This window comes from Nomascus leucogenys, chromosome 12, assembly GCF_006542625.1.
Source record: "Nomascus leucogenys isolate Asia chromosome 12, Asia_NLE_v1, whole genome shotgun sequence".
Lineage (NCBI taxonomy): Eukaryota > Metazoa > Chordata > Mammalia > Primates > Hylobatidae > Nomascus > Nomascus leucogenys.
In genome coordinates, this window is record NC_044392.1 from 88996322 (window position 1) to 89013581 (window position 17260).

The window sequence follows — 17260 nt, forward strand, 5'->3', positions numbered from 1 at the left end:
GCCTGTAGTCCTAGCTACTCAGGAGGCTGAAGCGGGAGAATCGCTCGAACCTGGGAGGCAGAGGTTGCACTAAGCTGAGATGGTGCCATTGCACTCCAGCCTGGGCAACAGAGTGAGACTCCGTCTCAAAAAAAAATTAATTAATTTTTAAAAATAACTTAGACAAAGCTGGGTGTGGTGGCATGTGCCTGTAATCCCAGCTACTGGGGAGGCTGAGGCAGGAGAATCACTTGAACCTGGGAGGAGGAGGTTGCAGTGAGCAGAGGTCGTGCCACTGCACTCCAGCCTGCGTGACAGAGTGAGATTCTGTCTCCAAATAAATAAATAAATAAACTTAGATGAAATTTTTCAAGTGCCTACCTCGTCTGCCCCAAACACACATACGCTAGAATATAAATTCCATGAGGAAAGGGATTTTTATTGGTTTTGTTCACAGCTGTTTTCCTAGCACCTAGAACAGTGTCTGGCATAGTGGACATTCAAAAAACATGTGTTAAATGAAAGGATGAATGGTTAAGTAAATCGCATGGAAGATGATGAAAAATTAAGCAATCAGAAAAAAAGTGTCAACATAGAAACAGGACATAATGTAAACATTGGAATCCCTGTGCTATGATTCTGGTTTTTGTGGCTCTGGTTACATTGTTTTTTTGTGTGTTTTTTTTTTTTTTGCTTTCCCGTTTCTTAAACATTGGCGTTCCCAAGTTTCTCCTTGGTCCTCCTGTCATTTTTATCTACTCTCGTAGCTTCAAATACCATCTAGTTTATAGTTTATTTAGCATGTTGTCCAAGTGACCGTTTTGGGCCCAGGGCTCTACCTGTAGCTTTTCATCCACACTTCTCAGGTTGCTTCTTACACAGCACCATGGTAGTTACAATATGGTCTGGGGATAGTCGTCTCTTCATCAGTCTCCCCCTATAAAATGGAGGAGTCATAGTATAAGTTGCCTAGAACATATTAGTAAGGACTCAATAAATGTTTGAGTAGGATGAGCTGGGTGGCTCATGCCTGTAGTCCCTGCACTTTAGGAAGCCGAGGCGGGTGGATGGCTTGAGCCCAGGAGTTTGAGACCAGCCTGGGCAACATGGCGAAACTCAATCTCTATAAAAAATACAAAAAAAATTAGCTGGACTCCCAGCTACCTGGTGGCTGAGGTGGAAAGATCGCTTAAGCCCTGGAGGTGGAGGCTGCAGTGAGCCGAGATCGCACCACTGCACTCCAGCCTGGGCGACAGAGATCCTGTCTCAATAAATAAATAAATAAATAAATAATCAGTTGAGTGCATACTGTGTGCCAACTACCTTTAAGAACTTTACATATGATCCCAGCAGCCCTAAAAGGTAAGCATATCTATCTCCATTACACAGATTAACTGAGGAAAAACTATGTTTATAATGAACGGTGACCAAAAAGTATGCAAACGTTAAATTAGGTGTTAAAGTGGTGGGATTGTAGGTGGTTTCTTTTTTTCTTTCAAAAATTTCTTTAGTATTGTAGTGAGGCTGTGTGTATGCATGTGTATGTGTGTATGAGTGCGTTCGTGTGTGACCAAAACAGTAACCGGCAAACACAGCAACAGGAAATTGTAGGGCAGGGTCTGGGAAAAGGGGAGGAACCCAAGGTACTAACAAGCCCAGACCGGACTCCCCCGAAGTGAGCAGGCAGCAAAGGCTGACAGTGCCAGCTGCCTGGGCACTGACGGACCCCACCCACGGAAACGATGCCTTAGGAGGACGCTAACCCGGGCCACTTACCGACGACCTGCGCAGGCGTGGCTTGAGGAAACGCCCGCTGTGGGCGGAGCTACCCCAAAAGCTCCGGTCGGGGGCGGGAACAGGAGCGGCCCGCGGGCTGGCGTCGATAGGCTGCCGCGGAGACAGGGCCGGCTCTGCCAAGGGACGCGCCTCGCCGGGGGGCGGTGCCTGCGACTGAGCCTCTACGAGAGGGAAGGAACGCTGCTCCGATCTCCGCGTCGCGTCGCGTAGATTTGCGACGCCGTCGACCCCAGAGGCGGGGCCGGAAGCGCTACGGTTTGACCCCCGAGTCTCTCTGTTCTCGAAGGGGCGGCCGTCTTTATCCCGACCCGCTCCGCCTCCTCTCCTTCTTCCCCAGTACCCGGAGGCCGAAGCCCCCAGCCAGGGCGGGGCGGCGCAGCCGGAGCTCCCGGACCCGGAAGAAGCGCCATCTCCCGCCTCCACCATGGAGCCCACCGCACCGTCCCTCACCGAGGAGGACCTCACTGAAGTGAAGAAGGACGTGAGTAACGTAGCTGTGCCCAGGGCGGGCGGGGGCGGGCTGCAGCCCAGCGGGAGAGGGAAGCGGAAGCCTGGAGTCGGAGGACAAGGAGGATCCTCCAGGTCGGAGGAGCGGAAAGTCCTAGCACAGGAGGACTGTGGCGAGCCCTACATCCGAGGGACCTTGGTGGCAATGATCCTCCAGTGATCTGTCAATCCAGGTTTTACATCGCTAAACGCAGAGCTTGGGCTTTGTTGCCCAGTGGAGTTTTGATTCTTGCCCACTCCTCACCCATCTCTTCATGCTTTTCCCCCAACTGGGTTCTTGGAGATGCTTCGTTAGGGACCGGCGGCTCAGATTCATCCTTGAGTCAGGCTGCCTAGGCTGCTCACTCAGCCTAGAGCGAAGGCTGTAACCAGGTGAAGGATCCCAAGCAGTGGACCAAAAATGTGAAGCTCTTTTGCATAGGGGGCTTGAGGAAGCTCAACAGCTGAAAGCACAACCTGGAATTCCCCTAGTAAGCAGACGCCCACATATTTAAATTGGGGTTGGGGGAGTGAATACACGTAGCTGAGAATTAATGTACAGGTAAACGTCGAAAATATGCAGTAGCTAAATTATGCTCTTCTCGGATGGTGCAGAACCACATAAACCTTCATATTGTAACGAATGGCTTTGTTGAGATATGACATTCTTTTTCCTTTGCGTTTACTGGTTTTGCCAGATGAGACCTATATGAGTATCACTAAAATACTTTATCTGAAGTCAAATGAAAAACAGAAACTCAACATGAAACGTGTTCTTCTTGAACACTGCAGTACTTTTACAAAGTCATTTTGATGAACTGGACAGGATGGCAACTTTTCAAATGTTCATCCACTTCAAATCCCTTCCTCTTCCCTGTAAGGTTTATTACACTTTACTCACAATTGGTGTGACTCACCAGCAGAAGGAAACTGGATATGACTGGGAGTTGTGCTTAGTTTCCTCATTCAACAGAGATTTATGGAGCACTTGCTATATGGAAAGCACTGGCCTTGGGTCTGGAAGGATACACAAAAATGAAGATCAGTTTCCTGCTTTACATTCTAGTTGAGATAAGAATGGAACATAAATAACTACTGTAGAGTAAATGTTGTCTTATTCATGGTGAGTGCCAGTAAAACCTTGAACTTCCAAGACTAGGCCTCCTGTGTTCCAGATGCTGTGTCACACAGTTTACAGTGTTCCCACTTAACCTTCACAACCTCTAAAGAAGATAATTGCCATTCCCATTTTACAGCTAATAAAACAGGAACTGAGAAATTACAAGTGGAAGGAAATAAGGTCTGTATACAAGTACAGATGTGAAGAGTGGCTTCCAGGTCTTTGTTTTTCTGTCAATTCATTGATGTTATCTATCTTCAGGATTTCATTTTACGCCTATATCAGAAATACATAACCTTGAGGAAACCATGGATGGGTTTCAAAAGGTCTATGAAAAAAACTATGTGCGTGCTTTTTTCTTAGAGATTTTTTTCATATTTTCAAAATGTCTTCTGATCTTAGAAAGTTTTAAAATTATCCACATATGGCCGGGCGTGGTGGCTCACGCCTGTAATCCCAGCACTTTGGGAGGCTGAGGCGGGCGGATCACGAGGTCAGGAGATCGAGACCATCCTGGCTAACACGGTGAAACCCCGTCTCTACTAAAAATACAAAAAATTAGCCGGGCGAGGTGGCGGGCGCCTGTAGTCCCAGCTACGCGGGAGGCTGAGGCAGGAGAATGGCGTGAACCCCGGGGGGCGGAGCCTGCAGTGAGCCGAGATTGCGCCACTGCACTCCAGCCTGGGTGAAAGAGCAAGACTCCGTCTCAAAAAAAAAAAAAAAAAAAAAAATTATCCACATATTTGGACTTCTCTCTCCGCTCTAGGTCCTTATTTCCAAATGTCTGCTGGAATTCTACTTTTATATCCTACAGATTGCTCACCTTGTCAAAAAATTGAACCTTTATCCTTTTCCCAAAGTTGCTTGCTGTTGCTGCCGTATTGCCTTTCTTGATGAATGGTGTGCTACCACCCTTTGTCTTGGGACCTCCCACTTCTTTAGTGTCTCTCCCTCCTCCTATCTAGTTATTTGCCTCATTGTGTTGGTTGGATTTAGTACAGTTTAATAAATATGGATTACATGCTACTGTGAGGCTGATACTGTGGTTGGTTCTAACAGTTCAAAAATTAAAATGAAAACACAATCCTAACTTGAAAAGAGCTCAATTTCTTGAGGGGGATTGTTTTAAATCACAGAATAAGTGCAGTGAGTTTTGCATTCATCTGAAACATTACTTGGTGCCCTGGTAAGTGCAGGATATACAGTGTTGGCTAAAACATACCTCGTAGCTGCCTGCTTCAAACAGAGATGTTACAGTTTAAAACAAATAAATTTGTTTTCATTATGGCAATTACTATGAAGGAATCAAACAGTGCTAAGACAATAATAGGCGAAATCGACTTGAGATAGGATGGTCAGGAGAGGTTACATTTAAACTGATTCCTGAAAGATTTGACAGAACTGAGGGAAGAGCATTCTGGGAGAAGAGAACTTGTCAAGGACCTAAAACAGGCAAGACCCTGGTGACTTGGGGAAATCGGAGGAAGGCAGAGGGTAATCTGAAGTGCAGTTAGGAAGGTGGGCGAGAGCCATTTTCATGAAGAGCTTTTTAGTAAAGTATTTGGGTTTTTTTCCCCCCAAGTATAGTAGGGACTTGTTGAAGAATTGTATTGTTTAAAGATCCCCCTGCCTTTTTCACGGACTGAGGAGAACAAGAATAAGAACAGGGAAGCCAGTGAGCAGGCTCTTGGAATCTATAGAGATGAATGAGGATGGTGATTTGGATCAGGGTGAAGGCAGTGGAGATGGATGGAGCAGGAGAATTCCAGATGCAATTTTTGAAATAGAAATGATATGACCTTGTGATGGATTGAACGTGGGAGTTGAGGAAGAGGATGTAATTAGATTAGTACATGGAAATGTCAAATCAGCAATTACATCTGCAAAGTCAAAGATCAGAAGAGAGATCTGAGCTAGAAATGTAAGTGTGGCATTGAATGATTTTACCTAGAAAGCTGTGAGCTAGAAGAGAAAAATGATTTAAAACCCTTTAAAGAGAAGAGTTTTAAAAAGTGAATTGTTAGCTTGAAAGTAGGGTAACAACAACAAAAAAAAAATGATTGAAAAGTTGTATCCACGGAGATGGGAAGAAAACCAGGAGAGTGTGATATTCATGTAACAATTTTCCTGTTTCAGGGAGGGAGTAGTCAACTGTGTTTATGCAGCTGAAAAATAAAATGAAGACTGAAAAGATTTGGCAGTAAGGGGGTCATTGGTGACTTCGAGAAGAATACTGGGGCAGGATGGAAATATCTGGGAATGAAATGGGAGATGAGGTGAAAGAAGTGGAGTCCTGGTGTATAGAAAGGTGAAGTGTATACACAAGGTGCTACAAGGACAGAGGAGGGGGTGTCTAACTCATTCTGGGGAGTTAGGTAAACCTTTCCAAAGAAGATGACCACTGACCTAAATCTTAAAAGACGAATAGGGGCTTTAGGGTCTGATAAAAGAAAAGAAGACAAAAAATACATAAGGAAATGTAGAGAGACAGATAGTTTTAGGTAGAGCATAAATTTTCAGGACAAAGGTAGTGATAGATTAAGCTGGAGAGGTACGTAGGAGCCATATTATCAATGAACCTTGTCTTCCATGATTAGTTATTATTGAGTACTTACTGTGTACAGAGACTATGCGTGACCTTCATATATAGTATTCCCATTTAGTCCTCCTTGATGTCCTGTGAGTTAAGTTTTTAATCCTCATTTTATCAATAACATACCTGAAGCTTGGAGTGGTGAAGTAACTTGGGCCAGCTCTCACAAGGGTGAGTACTAGATTCAAGATTTGAACTGAGGTGGGTCCAACTTTAGAGCCATGCTCTTAACTTCTCTACTATTCTGCCACGTAAAGGAACTTTATCCTTTAAGACAGGGCAGAACATTGTTTTTAAATTTTTTTTTTAATTAACAAAATTTCAATATTAGAATTTGTTGGGCACAGTGGCCCACACCTATAATCCCAACAACTCAGGAGGATAAGGTGGGAGGATCACTTAAGGCCAGGAGTTCAAGACCAGCCTAGGTAATGTAGCAAAGATCCCTTCTCCACAAAAAAAAAAAAGAATTAAAAATTAGCCGGGCATGGTGGCTCACACCTGTAGTCCTAGCTCCTCAAGAGGCTGAGACTGGGATCACTTGAGTCTAGGGATTCCAGGCTTCAGTGAGCTATGATCAAGCCACTGCACTCCAGCCTAGGCGACAGAGTGAGATCCTTAAAAAAAATTTTAGTAAAATTCATATAATACTCCAGATTTCCATTTTCTCTTGAATAAGAAATGTTGAGGAGGGGGAAGGAAGTAGTAAATGCAGCCAAGTTTCTATTGTTAATAGTCCATGCCAGATATGATAAGGACGAGGTCCTGGACATAGTTATTTGCTCACTCTGTGCTTTTCCAGTATTTGACCTATAATCTTTTTTTTCTGGGCCCTATCACATTGTTTTATAATTATTGCCTGTGATATGTATTCCCAGCTAGACCATGAGCCCTTTGCATGTAGGATTCAAATCTTGTTCATCTTTGTATACTCACTGCTCAGCACTCGGCATATTAGGAATTTAGATTTGTAAAATACTTGTAATGTGAATAAACAAGTAAATGTGGAACTTCGTAGACCAAGAACCACAGGAACCCTTCACCTAGCCTACTTTCCTGCCATCATATACTAGGGTACTTGAAGACGTTCCATTACCTTTGTCATTATTACTAACATATATTGATCACTTACTATGTACAAAGCACTTTTCTAAGCACTTTGCATATCTTTATTCCTCATGCAACAGTCAGCTGAGGAAACAAGCACAGAGGAGTTAATTACTTGCCCAAGATCATATATCTAGTAAATAGAGGAGCTAAAATACAGTCACCGGTATCAAATTATTAATGCCATTTATTGAAAGCAACATGGATTTTCTACTAATTAAGCTCTCAGGCACTTCTCAAGTCTAGGTTTGCTTTTTTGTGGTGTCCTTTTTCTTTATTTCTTTCATTTTTCCAACACTCACTATTCCCCACACATCTTTCCATCTCCCTTCCACCAAGACTGATTCACTGAGTTAGAGTGTAGTCTTTCCAGCTGACCCCAAAGACAGATACATTATGGGCTCTTTCAGTTTAGGGTTTTGTTTTTTGTTTTTAACAGTTTTACTCTAAGGAAATGGAGTATAATAACAAACATGAGAAAGTTACAGGCTGTGAGACCTCTCACTAAGTTATTGGTCCTGACTAAGTCTGCATTCCTTGCTAACTGATAGCTAAAATGTACAGTAGTCTTTGCCCTCACCTTTACTCCCGAAGATAGCCCTCAACAGACCTCCCTGTTTCCAAGGACCCAGGCCCTCTAGATTCAGCTGGTCCCTCCTCACAACAGCCTGGTCTTGGTTTTTAGGTTTGAAGGTGAGATCAAAGCAGTGAGGAATGTCTAGGACCTACTTGTGTCTACTTGGACCTTCATCTTAATTAGCATGCATTTTAGAAGGCCTGAGCCTCCTGACTTTAGAACATTGTCTCACACCAGTTAAGACTGCCAACTGATAGTCACGTATGTGATTTTCTTAGGTGTTACAAAATAACATTGAACCATATTTTATGTCTTTTAGGCCTTAGAAAATTTACGTGTATACCTGTGTGAGAAAATCATAGCTGAGAGACATTTTGATCATCTACGTGCAAAAAAAATACTCAGTAGAGAAGACACTGAAGAAATTTCTTGTCGAACATCAAGTAGAAAAAGGGCTGGAAAATTGTTAGACTACTTACAGGAAAACCCAAAAGGTCTAGACACCCTTGTTGAATCTATTCGGCGAGAAAAAACACAGAACTTCCTGATACAGAAGATTACAGATGAAGTGCTGAAACTTAGAAATATAAAACTAGAACATCTGAAAGGTAAGATATCTTAATTATCTAAGAGCTGATTTAAATGTAATAATGCTTTTAAAAAATGCAGAGCAGGCCAGGTGCCTGCACTTTAGGAGGCCGAGGCAGGAGGATTGCTTGAGGTCAGGAGTTTGAGACCAGCCTGGGCAACATAGCGAGACTTTGTCTCTATAAAAAATTAAAAAATTAGCCAGGCATGATGGTGCATACCTGTGTTTCCAGCTGCTCAGGAGGCTGAGGTGGGAGGATCACTTGAGCCTGGGACATTGAGGCTATAGTGAACCATGATTGTGCTACTGCACTCCAGTCTGGGCAACAGAGCAAGACCCTGTCTCAAAAAAGCAAAACAAAAAAAACAGAAACGATCATTTTGCTTTCAAAAAGTTTGAACTTCAAAATTATATTCAATTTGCACTGATTTTACATTATATGGCACTATTACATTGAAAAAGTGGAATATCTCTCAATATCCTGTATTCGTATTCATTTAATACATTTGTAGAAAACTATCATGAAATCCCTGCATACATAAGGATTTGTTTCTAAAGTCAGTAGGATGTAAAATTAATCTATTCAAGAGTAAGCCCTGAAAATACTGTACATCACACATAAAGAACAGTATTTAGGCAAAGTATTTTAAAAGTCCAACTCTGCTAGTTTTTCTTGTGATCACCAGTTGATCACAAGATGAAGTAATTGGCATATGTTTATAGGAATCACATTGCATAAAATATTCATGACTTTAAACTAGTCTGGCAAGATGTGAAGGCATGGAAACAGATTAAGAGAGTAGCAGATTCACCTGTCCCATTTCACTCTCACTCCAGAATATACACTCACTGATTGGAATATTGTGTGGACTTGCCTACACAATTTAAATCCCCAACCCCCTCCTGCCTCTGTTCCTCACTGTCTCTCTCCAGAGCACATAAATGTGCATATGATGTTCTACAGCTCTTCTAGGCATTAGGGATACAGAAAAGAATAATTTAGGGCTCTGCCCTTAAGGAACTCATAGTCTATAAGTGTCCCCTTGCTGGGACACATTACAAGTTTTCCCTTTTGAGCCATATCTAAGAAGGTAGTTTGTATAGCATGGAATAGACATGCTGACTGTATTGTGAGGTTGAAAAACTAGTGGATGAAGTGACATGTAAGTGTCCTTTATAGACTATGCAGGTTTTACCTAAAAATTGTCAACTCAGGGTTTCTGTGCCTGTAGGTTTAATATTTGCCAAGCCTAACAGAAGGGTAAATTGTGTTTATTCTTTCAATCCTCTGGATAATGGTTAACTATACCCTTTGGGTATCATTCAATTCTTTGATGGTATCTAAGTTGTTTTCTGCTGTAGCAATACCTGAGACTGGGTAACTTTTAAAGAAAAGAAATGTATTCATTTCTTACAGTTCTGGAGGCTGCTTAAGTCCGAGACCATGGCGCCAGCATCTGGCAAGGGTCGTCCATGGTGGAAGGGCAGAAGATGGAAGAGCAAGGGAGGGCAAGAGGGTGAAAGGGAAGAAGAAGGAGTCGAACTCCCAAAATAACCCATTCCCGTGATAATGGCATTAGTCCAGGGCAGAGCCCTCATGACGCTGTTGCCTCCCAAAGGCCTCAGCTCCTAACACTGCTGCAGTGGCAACCAAGTTTCCAACATGTGAACTTTTGGCGGATACATTCGTACCATAGCTGATGGGAACAACCACTGTCACTTGAGTAAACTATGAGATTGAGAAACAGGACATTATGTATCGAATTGTAGTTCTCACTTTCCCACAAGGTAGTCCTGGAATGCTGGACATGACTTAACTGTCCTGTGCCTTTTTTTTTCTCTTTTTATTTTTTTTTTGAGACGGAGTCTTGCTCTTGTCACCCAGGCTGGAGTGCAATGGCACGATCTCAGCTCACTGCAACATCTGCCTCCCAGGTTCAAGCGATTCTCCTACTTCAGCCTCCTGAGTAGCTGGGATTACAGGCACCTGTCACCATGCCTGGCTAATTTTTGCATTTTTAGTAGAGACGGGGTTTCGCCGTGTTGGCCAGGCTGATCTCAAACTCCTGACATCATGATCTGCCCACCTCGGCCTCCCAAAGTGCTGGGATTACAGGCGTGAGCCACTATGCCCCGCCCTTTTTTCTCATCTTTATAATAAGAGACTATCCTAGGTAACCTCTATAATTCCTTTTAGTTCTAATATCCTATTATTCAAGAATTAGCCATTGCCATTGACCAACAGATAGAATTTTAGCATCTGCCCTGTTTACATTTTGTTTTTATTAGCTAATATTTTTTGTACCAGAATACTAAAGAGTATTTATTGTGAAAGCTATTTCTTATTTTATAAAAAATTTTAGGTGGTTAAGTTTATATGTACACTGTACCTTAAATGAGAATTACAGCATGTCGTTTAACTTCCATGAGACTATTTTGTTACATAGAAAATGCAAATAATAGTATACTTCATGGTGGTTGAGAAAAGCAAATTAGATGTGAAATAGATTATGACAGAAATTACAAGTTGCTATTTAAATTGTGATTGTGGGGTAACTAGCTTGTAATCTTTAACAAGTCACAAGATGGACAGTGACTCCATTTTTTTTAGTTACTTTTTCATTTACATCTGAATAATTTTATTGTAGGACTAAAATGTAGCAGCTGTGAACCTTTTCCAGATGGAGCCACTAACAGCCTCTCCAGATCAAATTCAGATGAGAGTAATTTCTCTGAAAAACTGAGGGCATCCACTGTCATGTACCATCCAGAAGGAGAATCCAGCACGACACCCTTTTTTTCTACTAATTCTTCTCTGAATTTGCCTGTTCTAGAAGTAGGCAGAACTGAAAATACCATCTTCTCTTCAACTACACTTCCCAGACCTGGGGACCCAGGGGCTCCTCCTTTGCCACCAGACCTACAGTTAGAAGAAGAAGGAACTTGTGGAAACTCTAGTGAGATGTTTCTTCCCTTAAGATCACGTACTGTTTCACGACAATGACACTTTATTGCCTTTTAATTTTTAATGATGACAAAAAATGTTTTAAAGAATATGACTCTTTATAAAACGGCTGTAGTGATTTGTTTACATTTGATACATGTCTTTTAAAATGCAATGTAAGCATACTTTGTAAATAGGATTTTTAGAATTAAAAAAGCATACTTTTAGGATAGCTAACTGTAAATCATGTTGATCATGTACTTTTTAGTAATTTCTTTTTTTCCTTTTCTTTTTAAGGTCTTTCAGTATTTTTTTTAAATATTTTCTATTTTAAGACTGATTTTAATAGGGAATATATCTCTATTTGAGAATAGACCCTTACTGGGAAGAACGTTTTTTCCTCAGTGCATTTGTGCTAGAAATTTTCAGAGTCTAATAGTCTTTGCCAGTCATTCAGCAGCAAATTTTCAGCATTAAGCTGTTCCTGTTCAGTAATAAAACCAATCACTGATGGGAAAACTGCCAATATAGAAAAATAAAAATAAAAAATCTCTTTTCCACTCCATTGTCTTATAGGCACTTAAACAGCCTCTTTTTGATACTGGAGGAACACTTGATGGAGTGTGAGCCACCTAAGATCTCAGTTTGCCAAAATTCATTTCTAATTAACCTTACTAATTATACTACTTTGTTAGGATTTTCACATTCTTGGCTTAATCATTTTCATTCCTAAAGAAAAATATCTTGGCCTAAACCTCAGTTATTACATGTAATTTGATGAGGTATTTTTTCCTTTTTTTTTTTTTTTTTCTGAGACAGAATCTTGCTCTATCACCCAGGCTGGAGTGCAGTGGCGCGTTCTGGGCTCACTGCAACTTCTGCCTCCTATGGTCACGTGATCCTCCCACCTCAGCCTCTCAAGTAATATAGCTGGGACTACAAGTGTGTGCCACCATGCCTCACTAATTTTTGTATTTTTTTTGTAGAGACGGGGTTTTGCCATGTTGGCCAGGCTGGTCTTGAACTCCTGGACTCAAGCAATCTACCCAGCGTGGCCTCCCAAAGTGCTGGGATTACAGACATGAGCCACCTCACCTAGCCTGATGAGATTTTTTAAAAATATTTTCTCTGTACTTCTCATTCTCTTTTAATGAGGACCAATGCACAGTTGAAATAACTAGAACAAATTATTTTTGGTGTGTGTGACAATTCTGTTTTTAATGCTATTTGAATAAGTGGGCCATTAGCCAGATTTGTCTTTTTGCTGTAAAACAAAATTTGACTAATTTTACATGTTTGTAAATCTTATGTTCTCACTGTTTTTATTTAAATTACAATTTTATCTGTTTCCTGACATCTGTCTCCTATATATTTCTATTATTAATTGCAAAAACGTAGAAATGGAAATTTTGCTATTAACAATAAAATTTTTGTAAAGTAGTGCTATTTTGGAGTTCCAAATTTTCAATAGGAAGTATCTAAAACTTTTTTTAATACTTGCCAATATCTATAGAAAACATTACTTTAGGTTGTGAGATTGAGTTGCATTTCCGGATGGACTGATGAATTTATCCGTCATGAAGAAGATTGGCATATTAGCTTTAAAAATTTTTAAAGATTGGATTTTTTTTTAGTATAAGCATTTTGTAAGGTTTATAGAGAAATGTTTCACCTCCGATGCATAGCAAAAATAGTGGTGTTAGAAAGAAAATAGGTTACATTTAAGGAAGGTGCTTTAAAAAGCAGAAGCAGACTTTAAAATTCAATTTGTGGACACCTTTTTAAAAATTGAATCAAAGATTATAATTTAGATATACAATAACACCTATATATAGATTCGTTTTAACACTGAGTTTTCTTTCAGACTGTTTTCTAACTACATGGACAATAAAATTAACGTTTGCATAAAGCTAGGTTTGTGGGCTTTTGACTTCTACAAAGTCATTTTTTTTTCCTTTTATCCCTGAAAACTAGCCATTGCCAAAAGTGTGTAATTTAGGATGACTGACAGGATGCAATTTGTTAACTAAGTTCATTAATGCCGCAGTGAAAAAGTTACTTTTCAGGGATACCATATTATCATAATACAAAAACACGTTAGTTCATTTTTATATATATGTATATATTTTTAATACTTTATTTTTGGAGCAGTTGTAGGTTTATAAAAAAGCAGAAAATAGAGTGTTTCCAAATACCCCCTTCTCCCTCAGTTTCCCATATTATCTTGCACTGATGTGGCACATTTGTTCTAATTGAGTCAATCTTTTTGTTTGTTTTGTTTTGTTTGGGATTTTTTTGTTTTTTTGTTTGTTTTGAGACGGAGTCTCGCTCTGTCACCCAGGCTGGAGTGCAGTGGCACGATCTCAGCTCACTGCAAGCTCCGCCTCCCAGGTCCATGCCACTCTTCTGCCTCAGCCTCCCAAGTAGCTGGGACTACAGGCGCCTGCCACTACGCCCGGCTAATTTTTTGTATTTTTAGTGGAGACGGGGTTTCACTGTGTTAGCCAGGATGGTCTCGATCTCCTGACCTAGTGATCTGTCTGCCTCGGCCTCCCAAAGTGCTGGGATTAAGGCATGAGCCACCACGCCGGGCCAATCTTTTTTTTTTTTTTTTTTTTTTGAGATAGAATCTGGCTCTGTCACCCAGGCTGGAGTGCAGTGGTGCAATGTCAGCTAACTGCAACCTCCACCTCCCAGGTTCAACTGATTCTCCTGCCTCAGCCTCCAAAGTAGCTGGGATTATAGGCGTGTGCCCCCACGCCTGGCTAATTTTTGTATTTTTAATGGAGACAGGGTTTCACCATGTTGGCCAGGGTGGTCTTGAACTCCTGACCTCAGGTGATCCACCTGCCCCAGCCTCCCAAAGGGCTAGGATTACAGGTGTGTGCCACCATGCCCAGCCTGATAGTGAATCTTGATACTATTATTAATCCAAAGTCCATTGTTCACATTAGGGTTCACTCTTTGTGTTATACAGTTCTGTGGGTTTTGACAAATGTGTAATGTCATGTATCTGCCATTATGCAGAATAATTTCACTGCCTTCAAAAGCTCATGTGCTCTACCTATTCATACCTTCCTCCCTCTCATCTCACTCCCAACCCTGGCAACCACTGATCTTTTTATTGTCTCTCTAGTTTCATCTTTCCTAGAATGTTATACAGTTGGAATCATAGTATGTAGCTTTTTTCAGACTGGCTTCTTTCTCTTATCAATATGCATCAAAATTCTTCCAGGTCTTTTCATGATGAGTTCACTTTATTTGTTTGTTTACTTTTAAAAACTTGCCAAGTTCACTAGTGAGAGGGGGAGAAAGAGTAGAGCAAGGAGTTCTGTCTGTGACTGAACAATCAGTTGAGATAATTCACTACTTTCAGGGGAGCGAGAGTTCATTTTTGAAGAGATGATTCGTCTTTAGTCAGCATATCACTCATTGTGTGCAATATCAAACACTGGTAAAATAGGGGCAGGCCAGGATAATGGCAGTTTTTTGTTTATTTGTTTTCATAAATAGTTTTTTATTTTAAATCCAATTTATCACATTTTTTTCTCATGGCTAGTGATTTTTGTCTCTTGTTTAAGAAATTTTTCCCGTCTCAACATCCTGATGATATTCTATGCTTTCTTCTAGAAATTGTTTTAGTTCCTCATTTACCTCTATGATCCATTTCAAAGTAATTTTTGTGTATGGTATGAGGTAGAAATCAAATCTTAACGGCTACCATCTTTTTACCTAAGCAATGTAAAAAGGAGGTGGGAGTTTCACACTCTAGTCTTATATTGTATCACTGGATAAATATGTCCACTGTTGACTGTGGAGAAAAAGCAAACCAAGAAGCAAACTGATCTACAGTTTTTAAATGTAATTTTATGAGGGCTTTCTGAAAGGAGAGCTGAATTTAAGGACAGATAATATACAAAAAACTTGAGTGCTGCTGCTAAAATCTTCACACCGAATTTGCCATACTATTTAATTACCAGAAATAGTTCTTTATTGCAATGGCTCCCAAATTTTGCTGTCCATTTTAGAATCAACTGGGGAGTGCTTAAAGATCCCAATATCCAGGCTGCACCCTATACCCAATGAATCACAGTGTTTGGTTGTGGAAGCCAGGCATCAGATTTCCACGTGATTTTCAGTGGGCAACAAAATTTGGAATCCATAGCCTTACTAGATGCCAAATAATGAGTTCAGTATTTCCGCATGTCTGATCTGGTTTCTTGTTTTTTAATCCTGATAACCCTGCAAGGAAGGTTTTATTGTCACTTTTTTTTTTTTTTTTTTTTTTTACAGATGAGAAACAAACTCAAAAAAGTCAATGATTTAAAATTACACAGCTCTTTAGGATTAAAATCCCGGGCTGTTTGACTCTTAAGCCTGTGTTCTCATACAACTCATGTTTTCATTGTGGGAGAGAGTCCAAAAATAAAACTAAGATAATTCTAGTTACCATGGAGACAAAATAAGGCATGAGTTAAAAAGTAACTTGGAAGATACTTGATAGTATTATTGTAGAAGGCTTCTCAGAGCAGGTGAGGCTTTGAGCAGAGACCTAACTCATAAAAAAGGAGCCAGCCATGGGAAGTTCTAGAGGGAAGAGTTCCAGGTAGAAGTAACATTGAGGTCAGAAGCCCTGGGGTGGGAATGAATCAGTGAGAGAACCTGGAAACATTAACACCTCTTATTAGCAATGAGCTCACCTAGCACCCAGACCTTGGCTTCTAAATACCCATTCTCCATTAAAAGGAATCAAAGTTCCTTGGAAATGGCTAATTCCAAGGCAAAGTATAAGATGAACATGAAACATCTTGTTCCAGGAAGCAGACAAGTGATCAAAGAATCTTGGGGAGGACATGTCCAAAGGACACAGAAGCCTGCTTGAAGGGGCTCCCACTGGCCAAATCAGAGACAATTTCAACATCAAAATAAATAATGGATTAGAACTCATTTGATAAGAAACCATGAGTCAATGCTAATATAAATAAAAACAGGCTAGGCATGGTGGCTCACGCATGTAATCCCAACGCTTTGGGAGGCCAAGGTGGGCAGATCACTTGAGCCCAGGAGTTCGAGACCAGCTTGGCCAAAATGGCTAAAAATACAAAAATTAGCCAGGCGTGGTGGCAGGTGCCTTAATCTCAGCTACTCAAGAGGCTGAGGCACAAGAATCATTTGAACCTGGGAAGTGGAGGTTGCAGTGAGCTGAGATGACTCCAGCTGAGTGATGGAGCGAGACTCTGTCTCAAGCAAAATGAATAAATAAATAATTTGAAGGAGAATGTGATGTTAACATAGTCTTTAAATACCTCCCTACAAAAATACTTATTTACAAAGGAGGAAAAAAGTAACTACAGTGTGAGAAGCCTGGCAGATACAACCTTCAACAAGAAATCAAAGGTAAAATCAGTGCCACTACAAACTGAAATCATGTGCCTTCTGATAGAAAGCAATGAGAAGACCATAATACCACTTTCATAATATTCTTGCCAAAGATTCATAACCTGACTCAAATCATTAGGAAACATGAGACAAGAGGAATTGTTGGCAGCTATCTTTGTAGACAATCTGCTACAAAAATGCTAAGTTTGAGGAGCTTATGAGACATCGAAGTAGGAGATTGCATACAGGAGTTTGGTGTTCAGGAAGACTTTTGGACCAGTTACATAAATGTGGGAGTTATTAGCATAAACTAATATTTAAAACCTTGGAACTTGGTGAGTTTGCCTTGAAATGGAGGGTAAACAAAAAAGAGAAGAAGGCTCAGAACTGAGCCTGAGGTGCTTCTGCATCTAGAGGTGATACAGAGAAGACAACAGAGAAAACTGAAAAGGGCCCTGTGAAATAGGGAAGAGAACTAAAGTGTATGATCTAGTGAAAGGCAAGAGAAAAGCATTTCAAGAAGGCACGTATCTTGTTGAAAGGTCAAGTAAGAAGTGGTCTTTGGACCAAGTCTCACAGAGACCACTGATGGTTTGATAACAAGAACTCATGTTGCTCAAACTGAGTACCTCAATCTCCGAGGCATTCAACAGTGAGCCCGCTTTAAAAGTCACTCAGAGTGTCAGTTT

At 40.8% G+C, this 17260-nt stretch overlaps 2 protein-coding genes across 3 annotated transcripts in view; one reads left to right on the plus strand and one right to left on the minus strand.

The window, feature by feature from the left end:
- LOC105738391 overlaps positions 1–2205 on the minus strand; it is a 124081-nt gene extending 121876 nt beyond the window's left edge. The window contains exons 1-2 of one of the 2 annotated variants that reach the window (XR_004032726.1): positions 1756–1838; positions 819–916 (exon numbers count right to left, since the gene is read on the minus strand). Coding sequence is in view for 1 of the 2 variants with exons in the window: in XM_030825129.1 (XP_030680989.1) it covers positions 854–916; positions 1756–2202 (510 nt within the window). In the remaining variant the exon portion in view is untranslated. Of the gene's footprint in view, positions 1–509; positions 917–1755 lie in introns of those variants that run through there. The other variant, XM_030825129.1, reaches the window with a different exon arrangement.
- Positions 1918–13101, plus strand: BCL10 (BCL10 immune signaling adaptor). Its single transcript, XM_003260005.4, has 3 exons — positions 1918–2257; positions 7979–8267; positions 10897–13101. Exons 1-3 carry the CDS (start codon positions 2201–2203, stop codon positions 11250–11252), a joined length of 702 nt encoding a protein of 233 aa, XP_003260053.1. The 5' UTR covers positions 1918–2200; the 3' UTR covers positions 11253–13101.
- Positions 13102–17260: the final 4159 nt, after the last annotated feature.

Bases quoted from the DNA above. Each gene is read 5' to 3' on its own strand.
- BCL10 (XM_003260005.4), top strand. From the start codon at position 2,201: ATGGAGCCCACCGCACCGTCCCTCACCGAGGAGGACCTCACTGAAGTG. The intron at 2,258-7,978 runs GTGAGTAACGTA...TATGTCTTTTAG, and splicing joins TCACTGAAGTGAAGAAGGAC to GCCTTAGAAAATTTACGTGT. The intron at 8,268-10,896 runs GTAAGATATCTT...ATTTTATTGTAG, and splicing joins AAAACTAGAACATCTGAAAG to GACTAAAATGTAGCAGCTGT.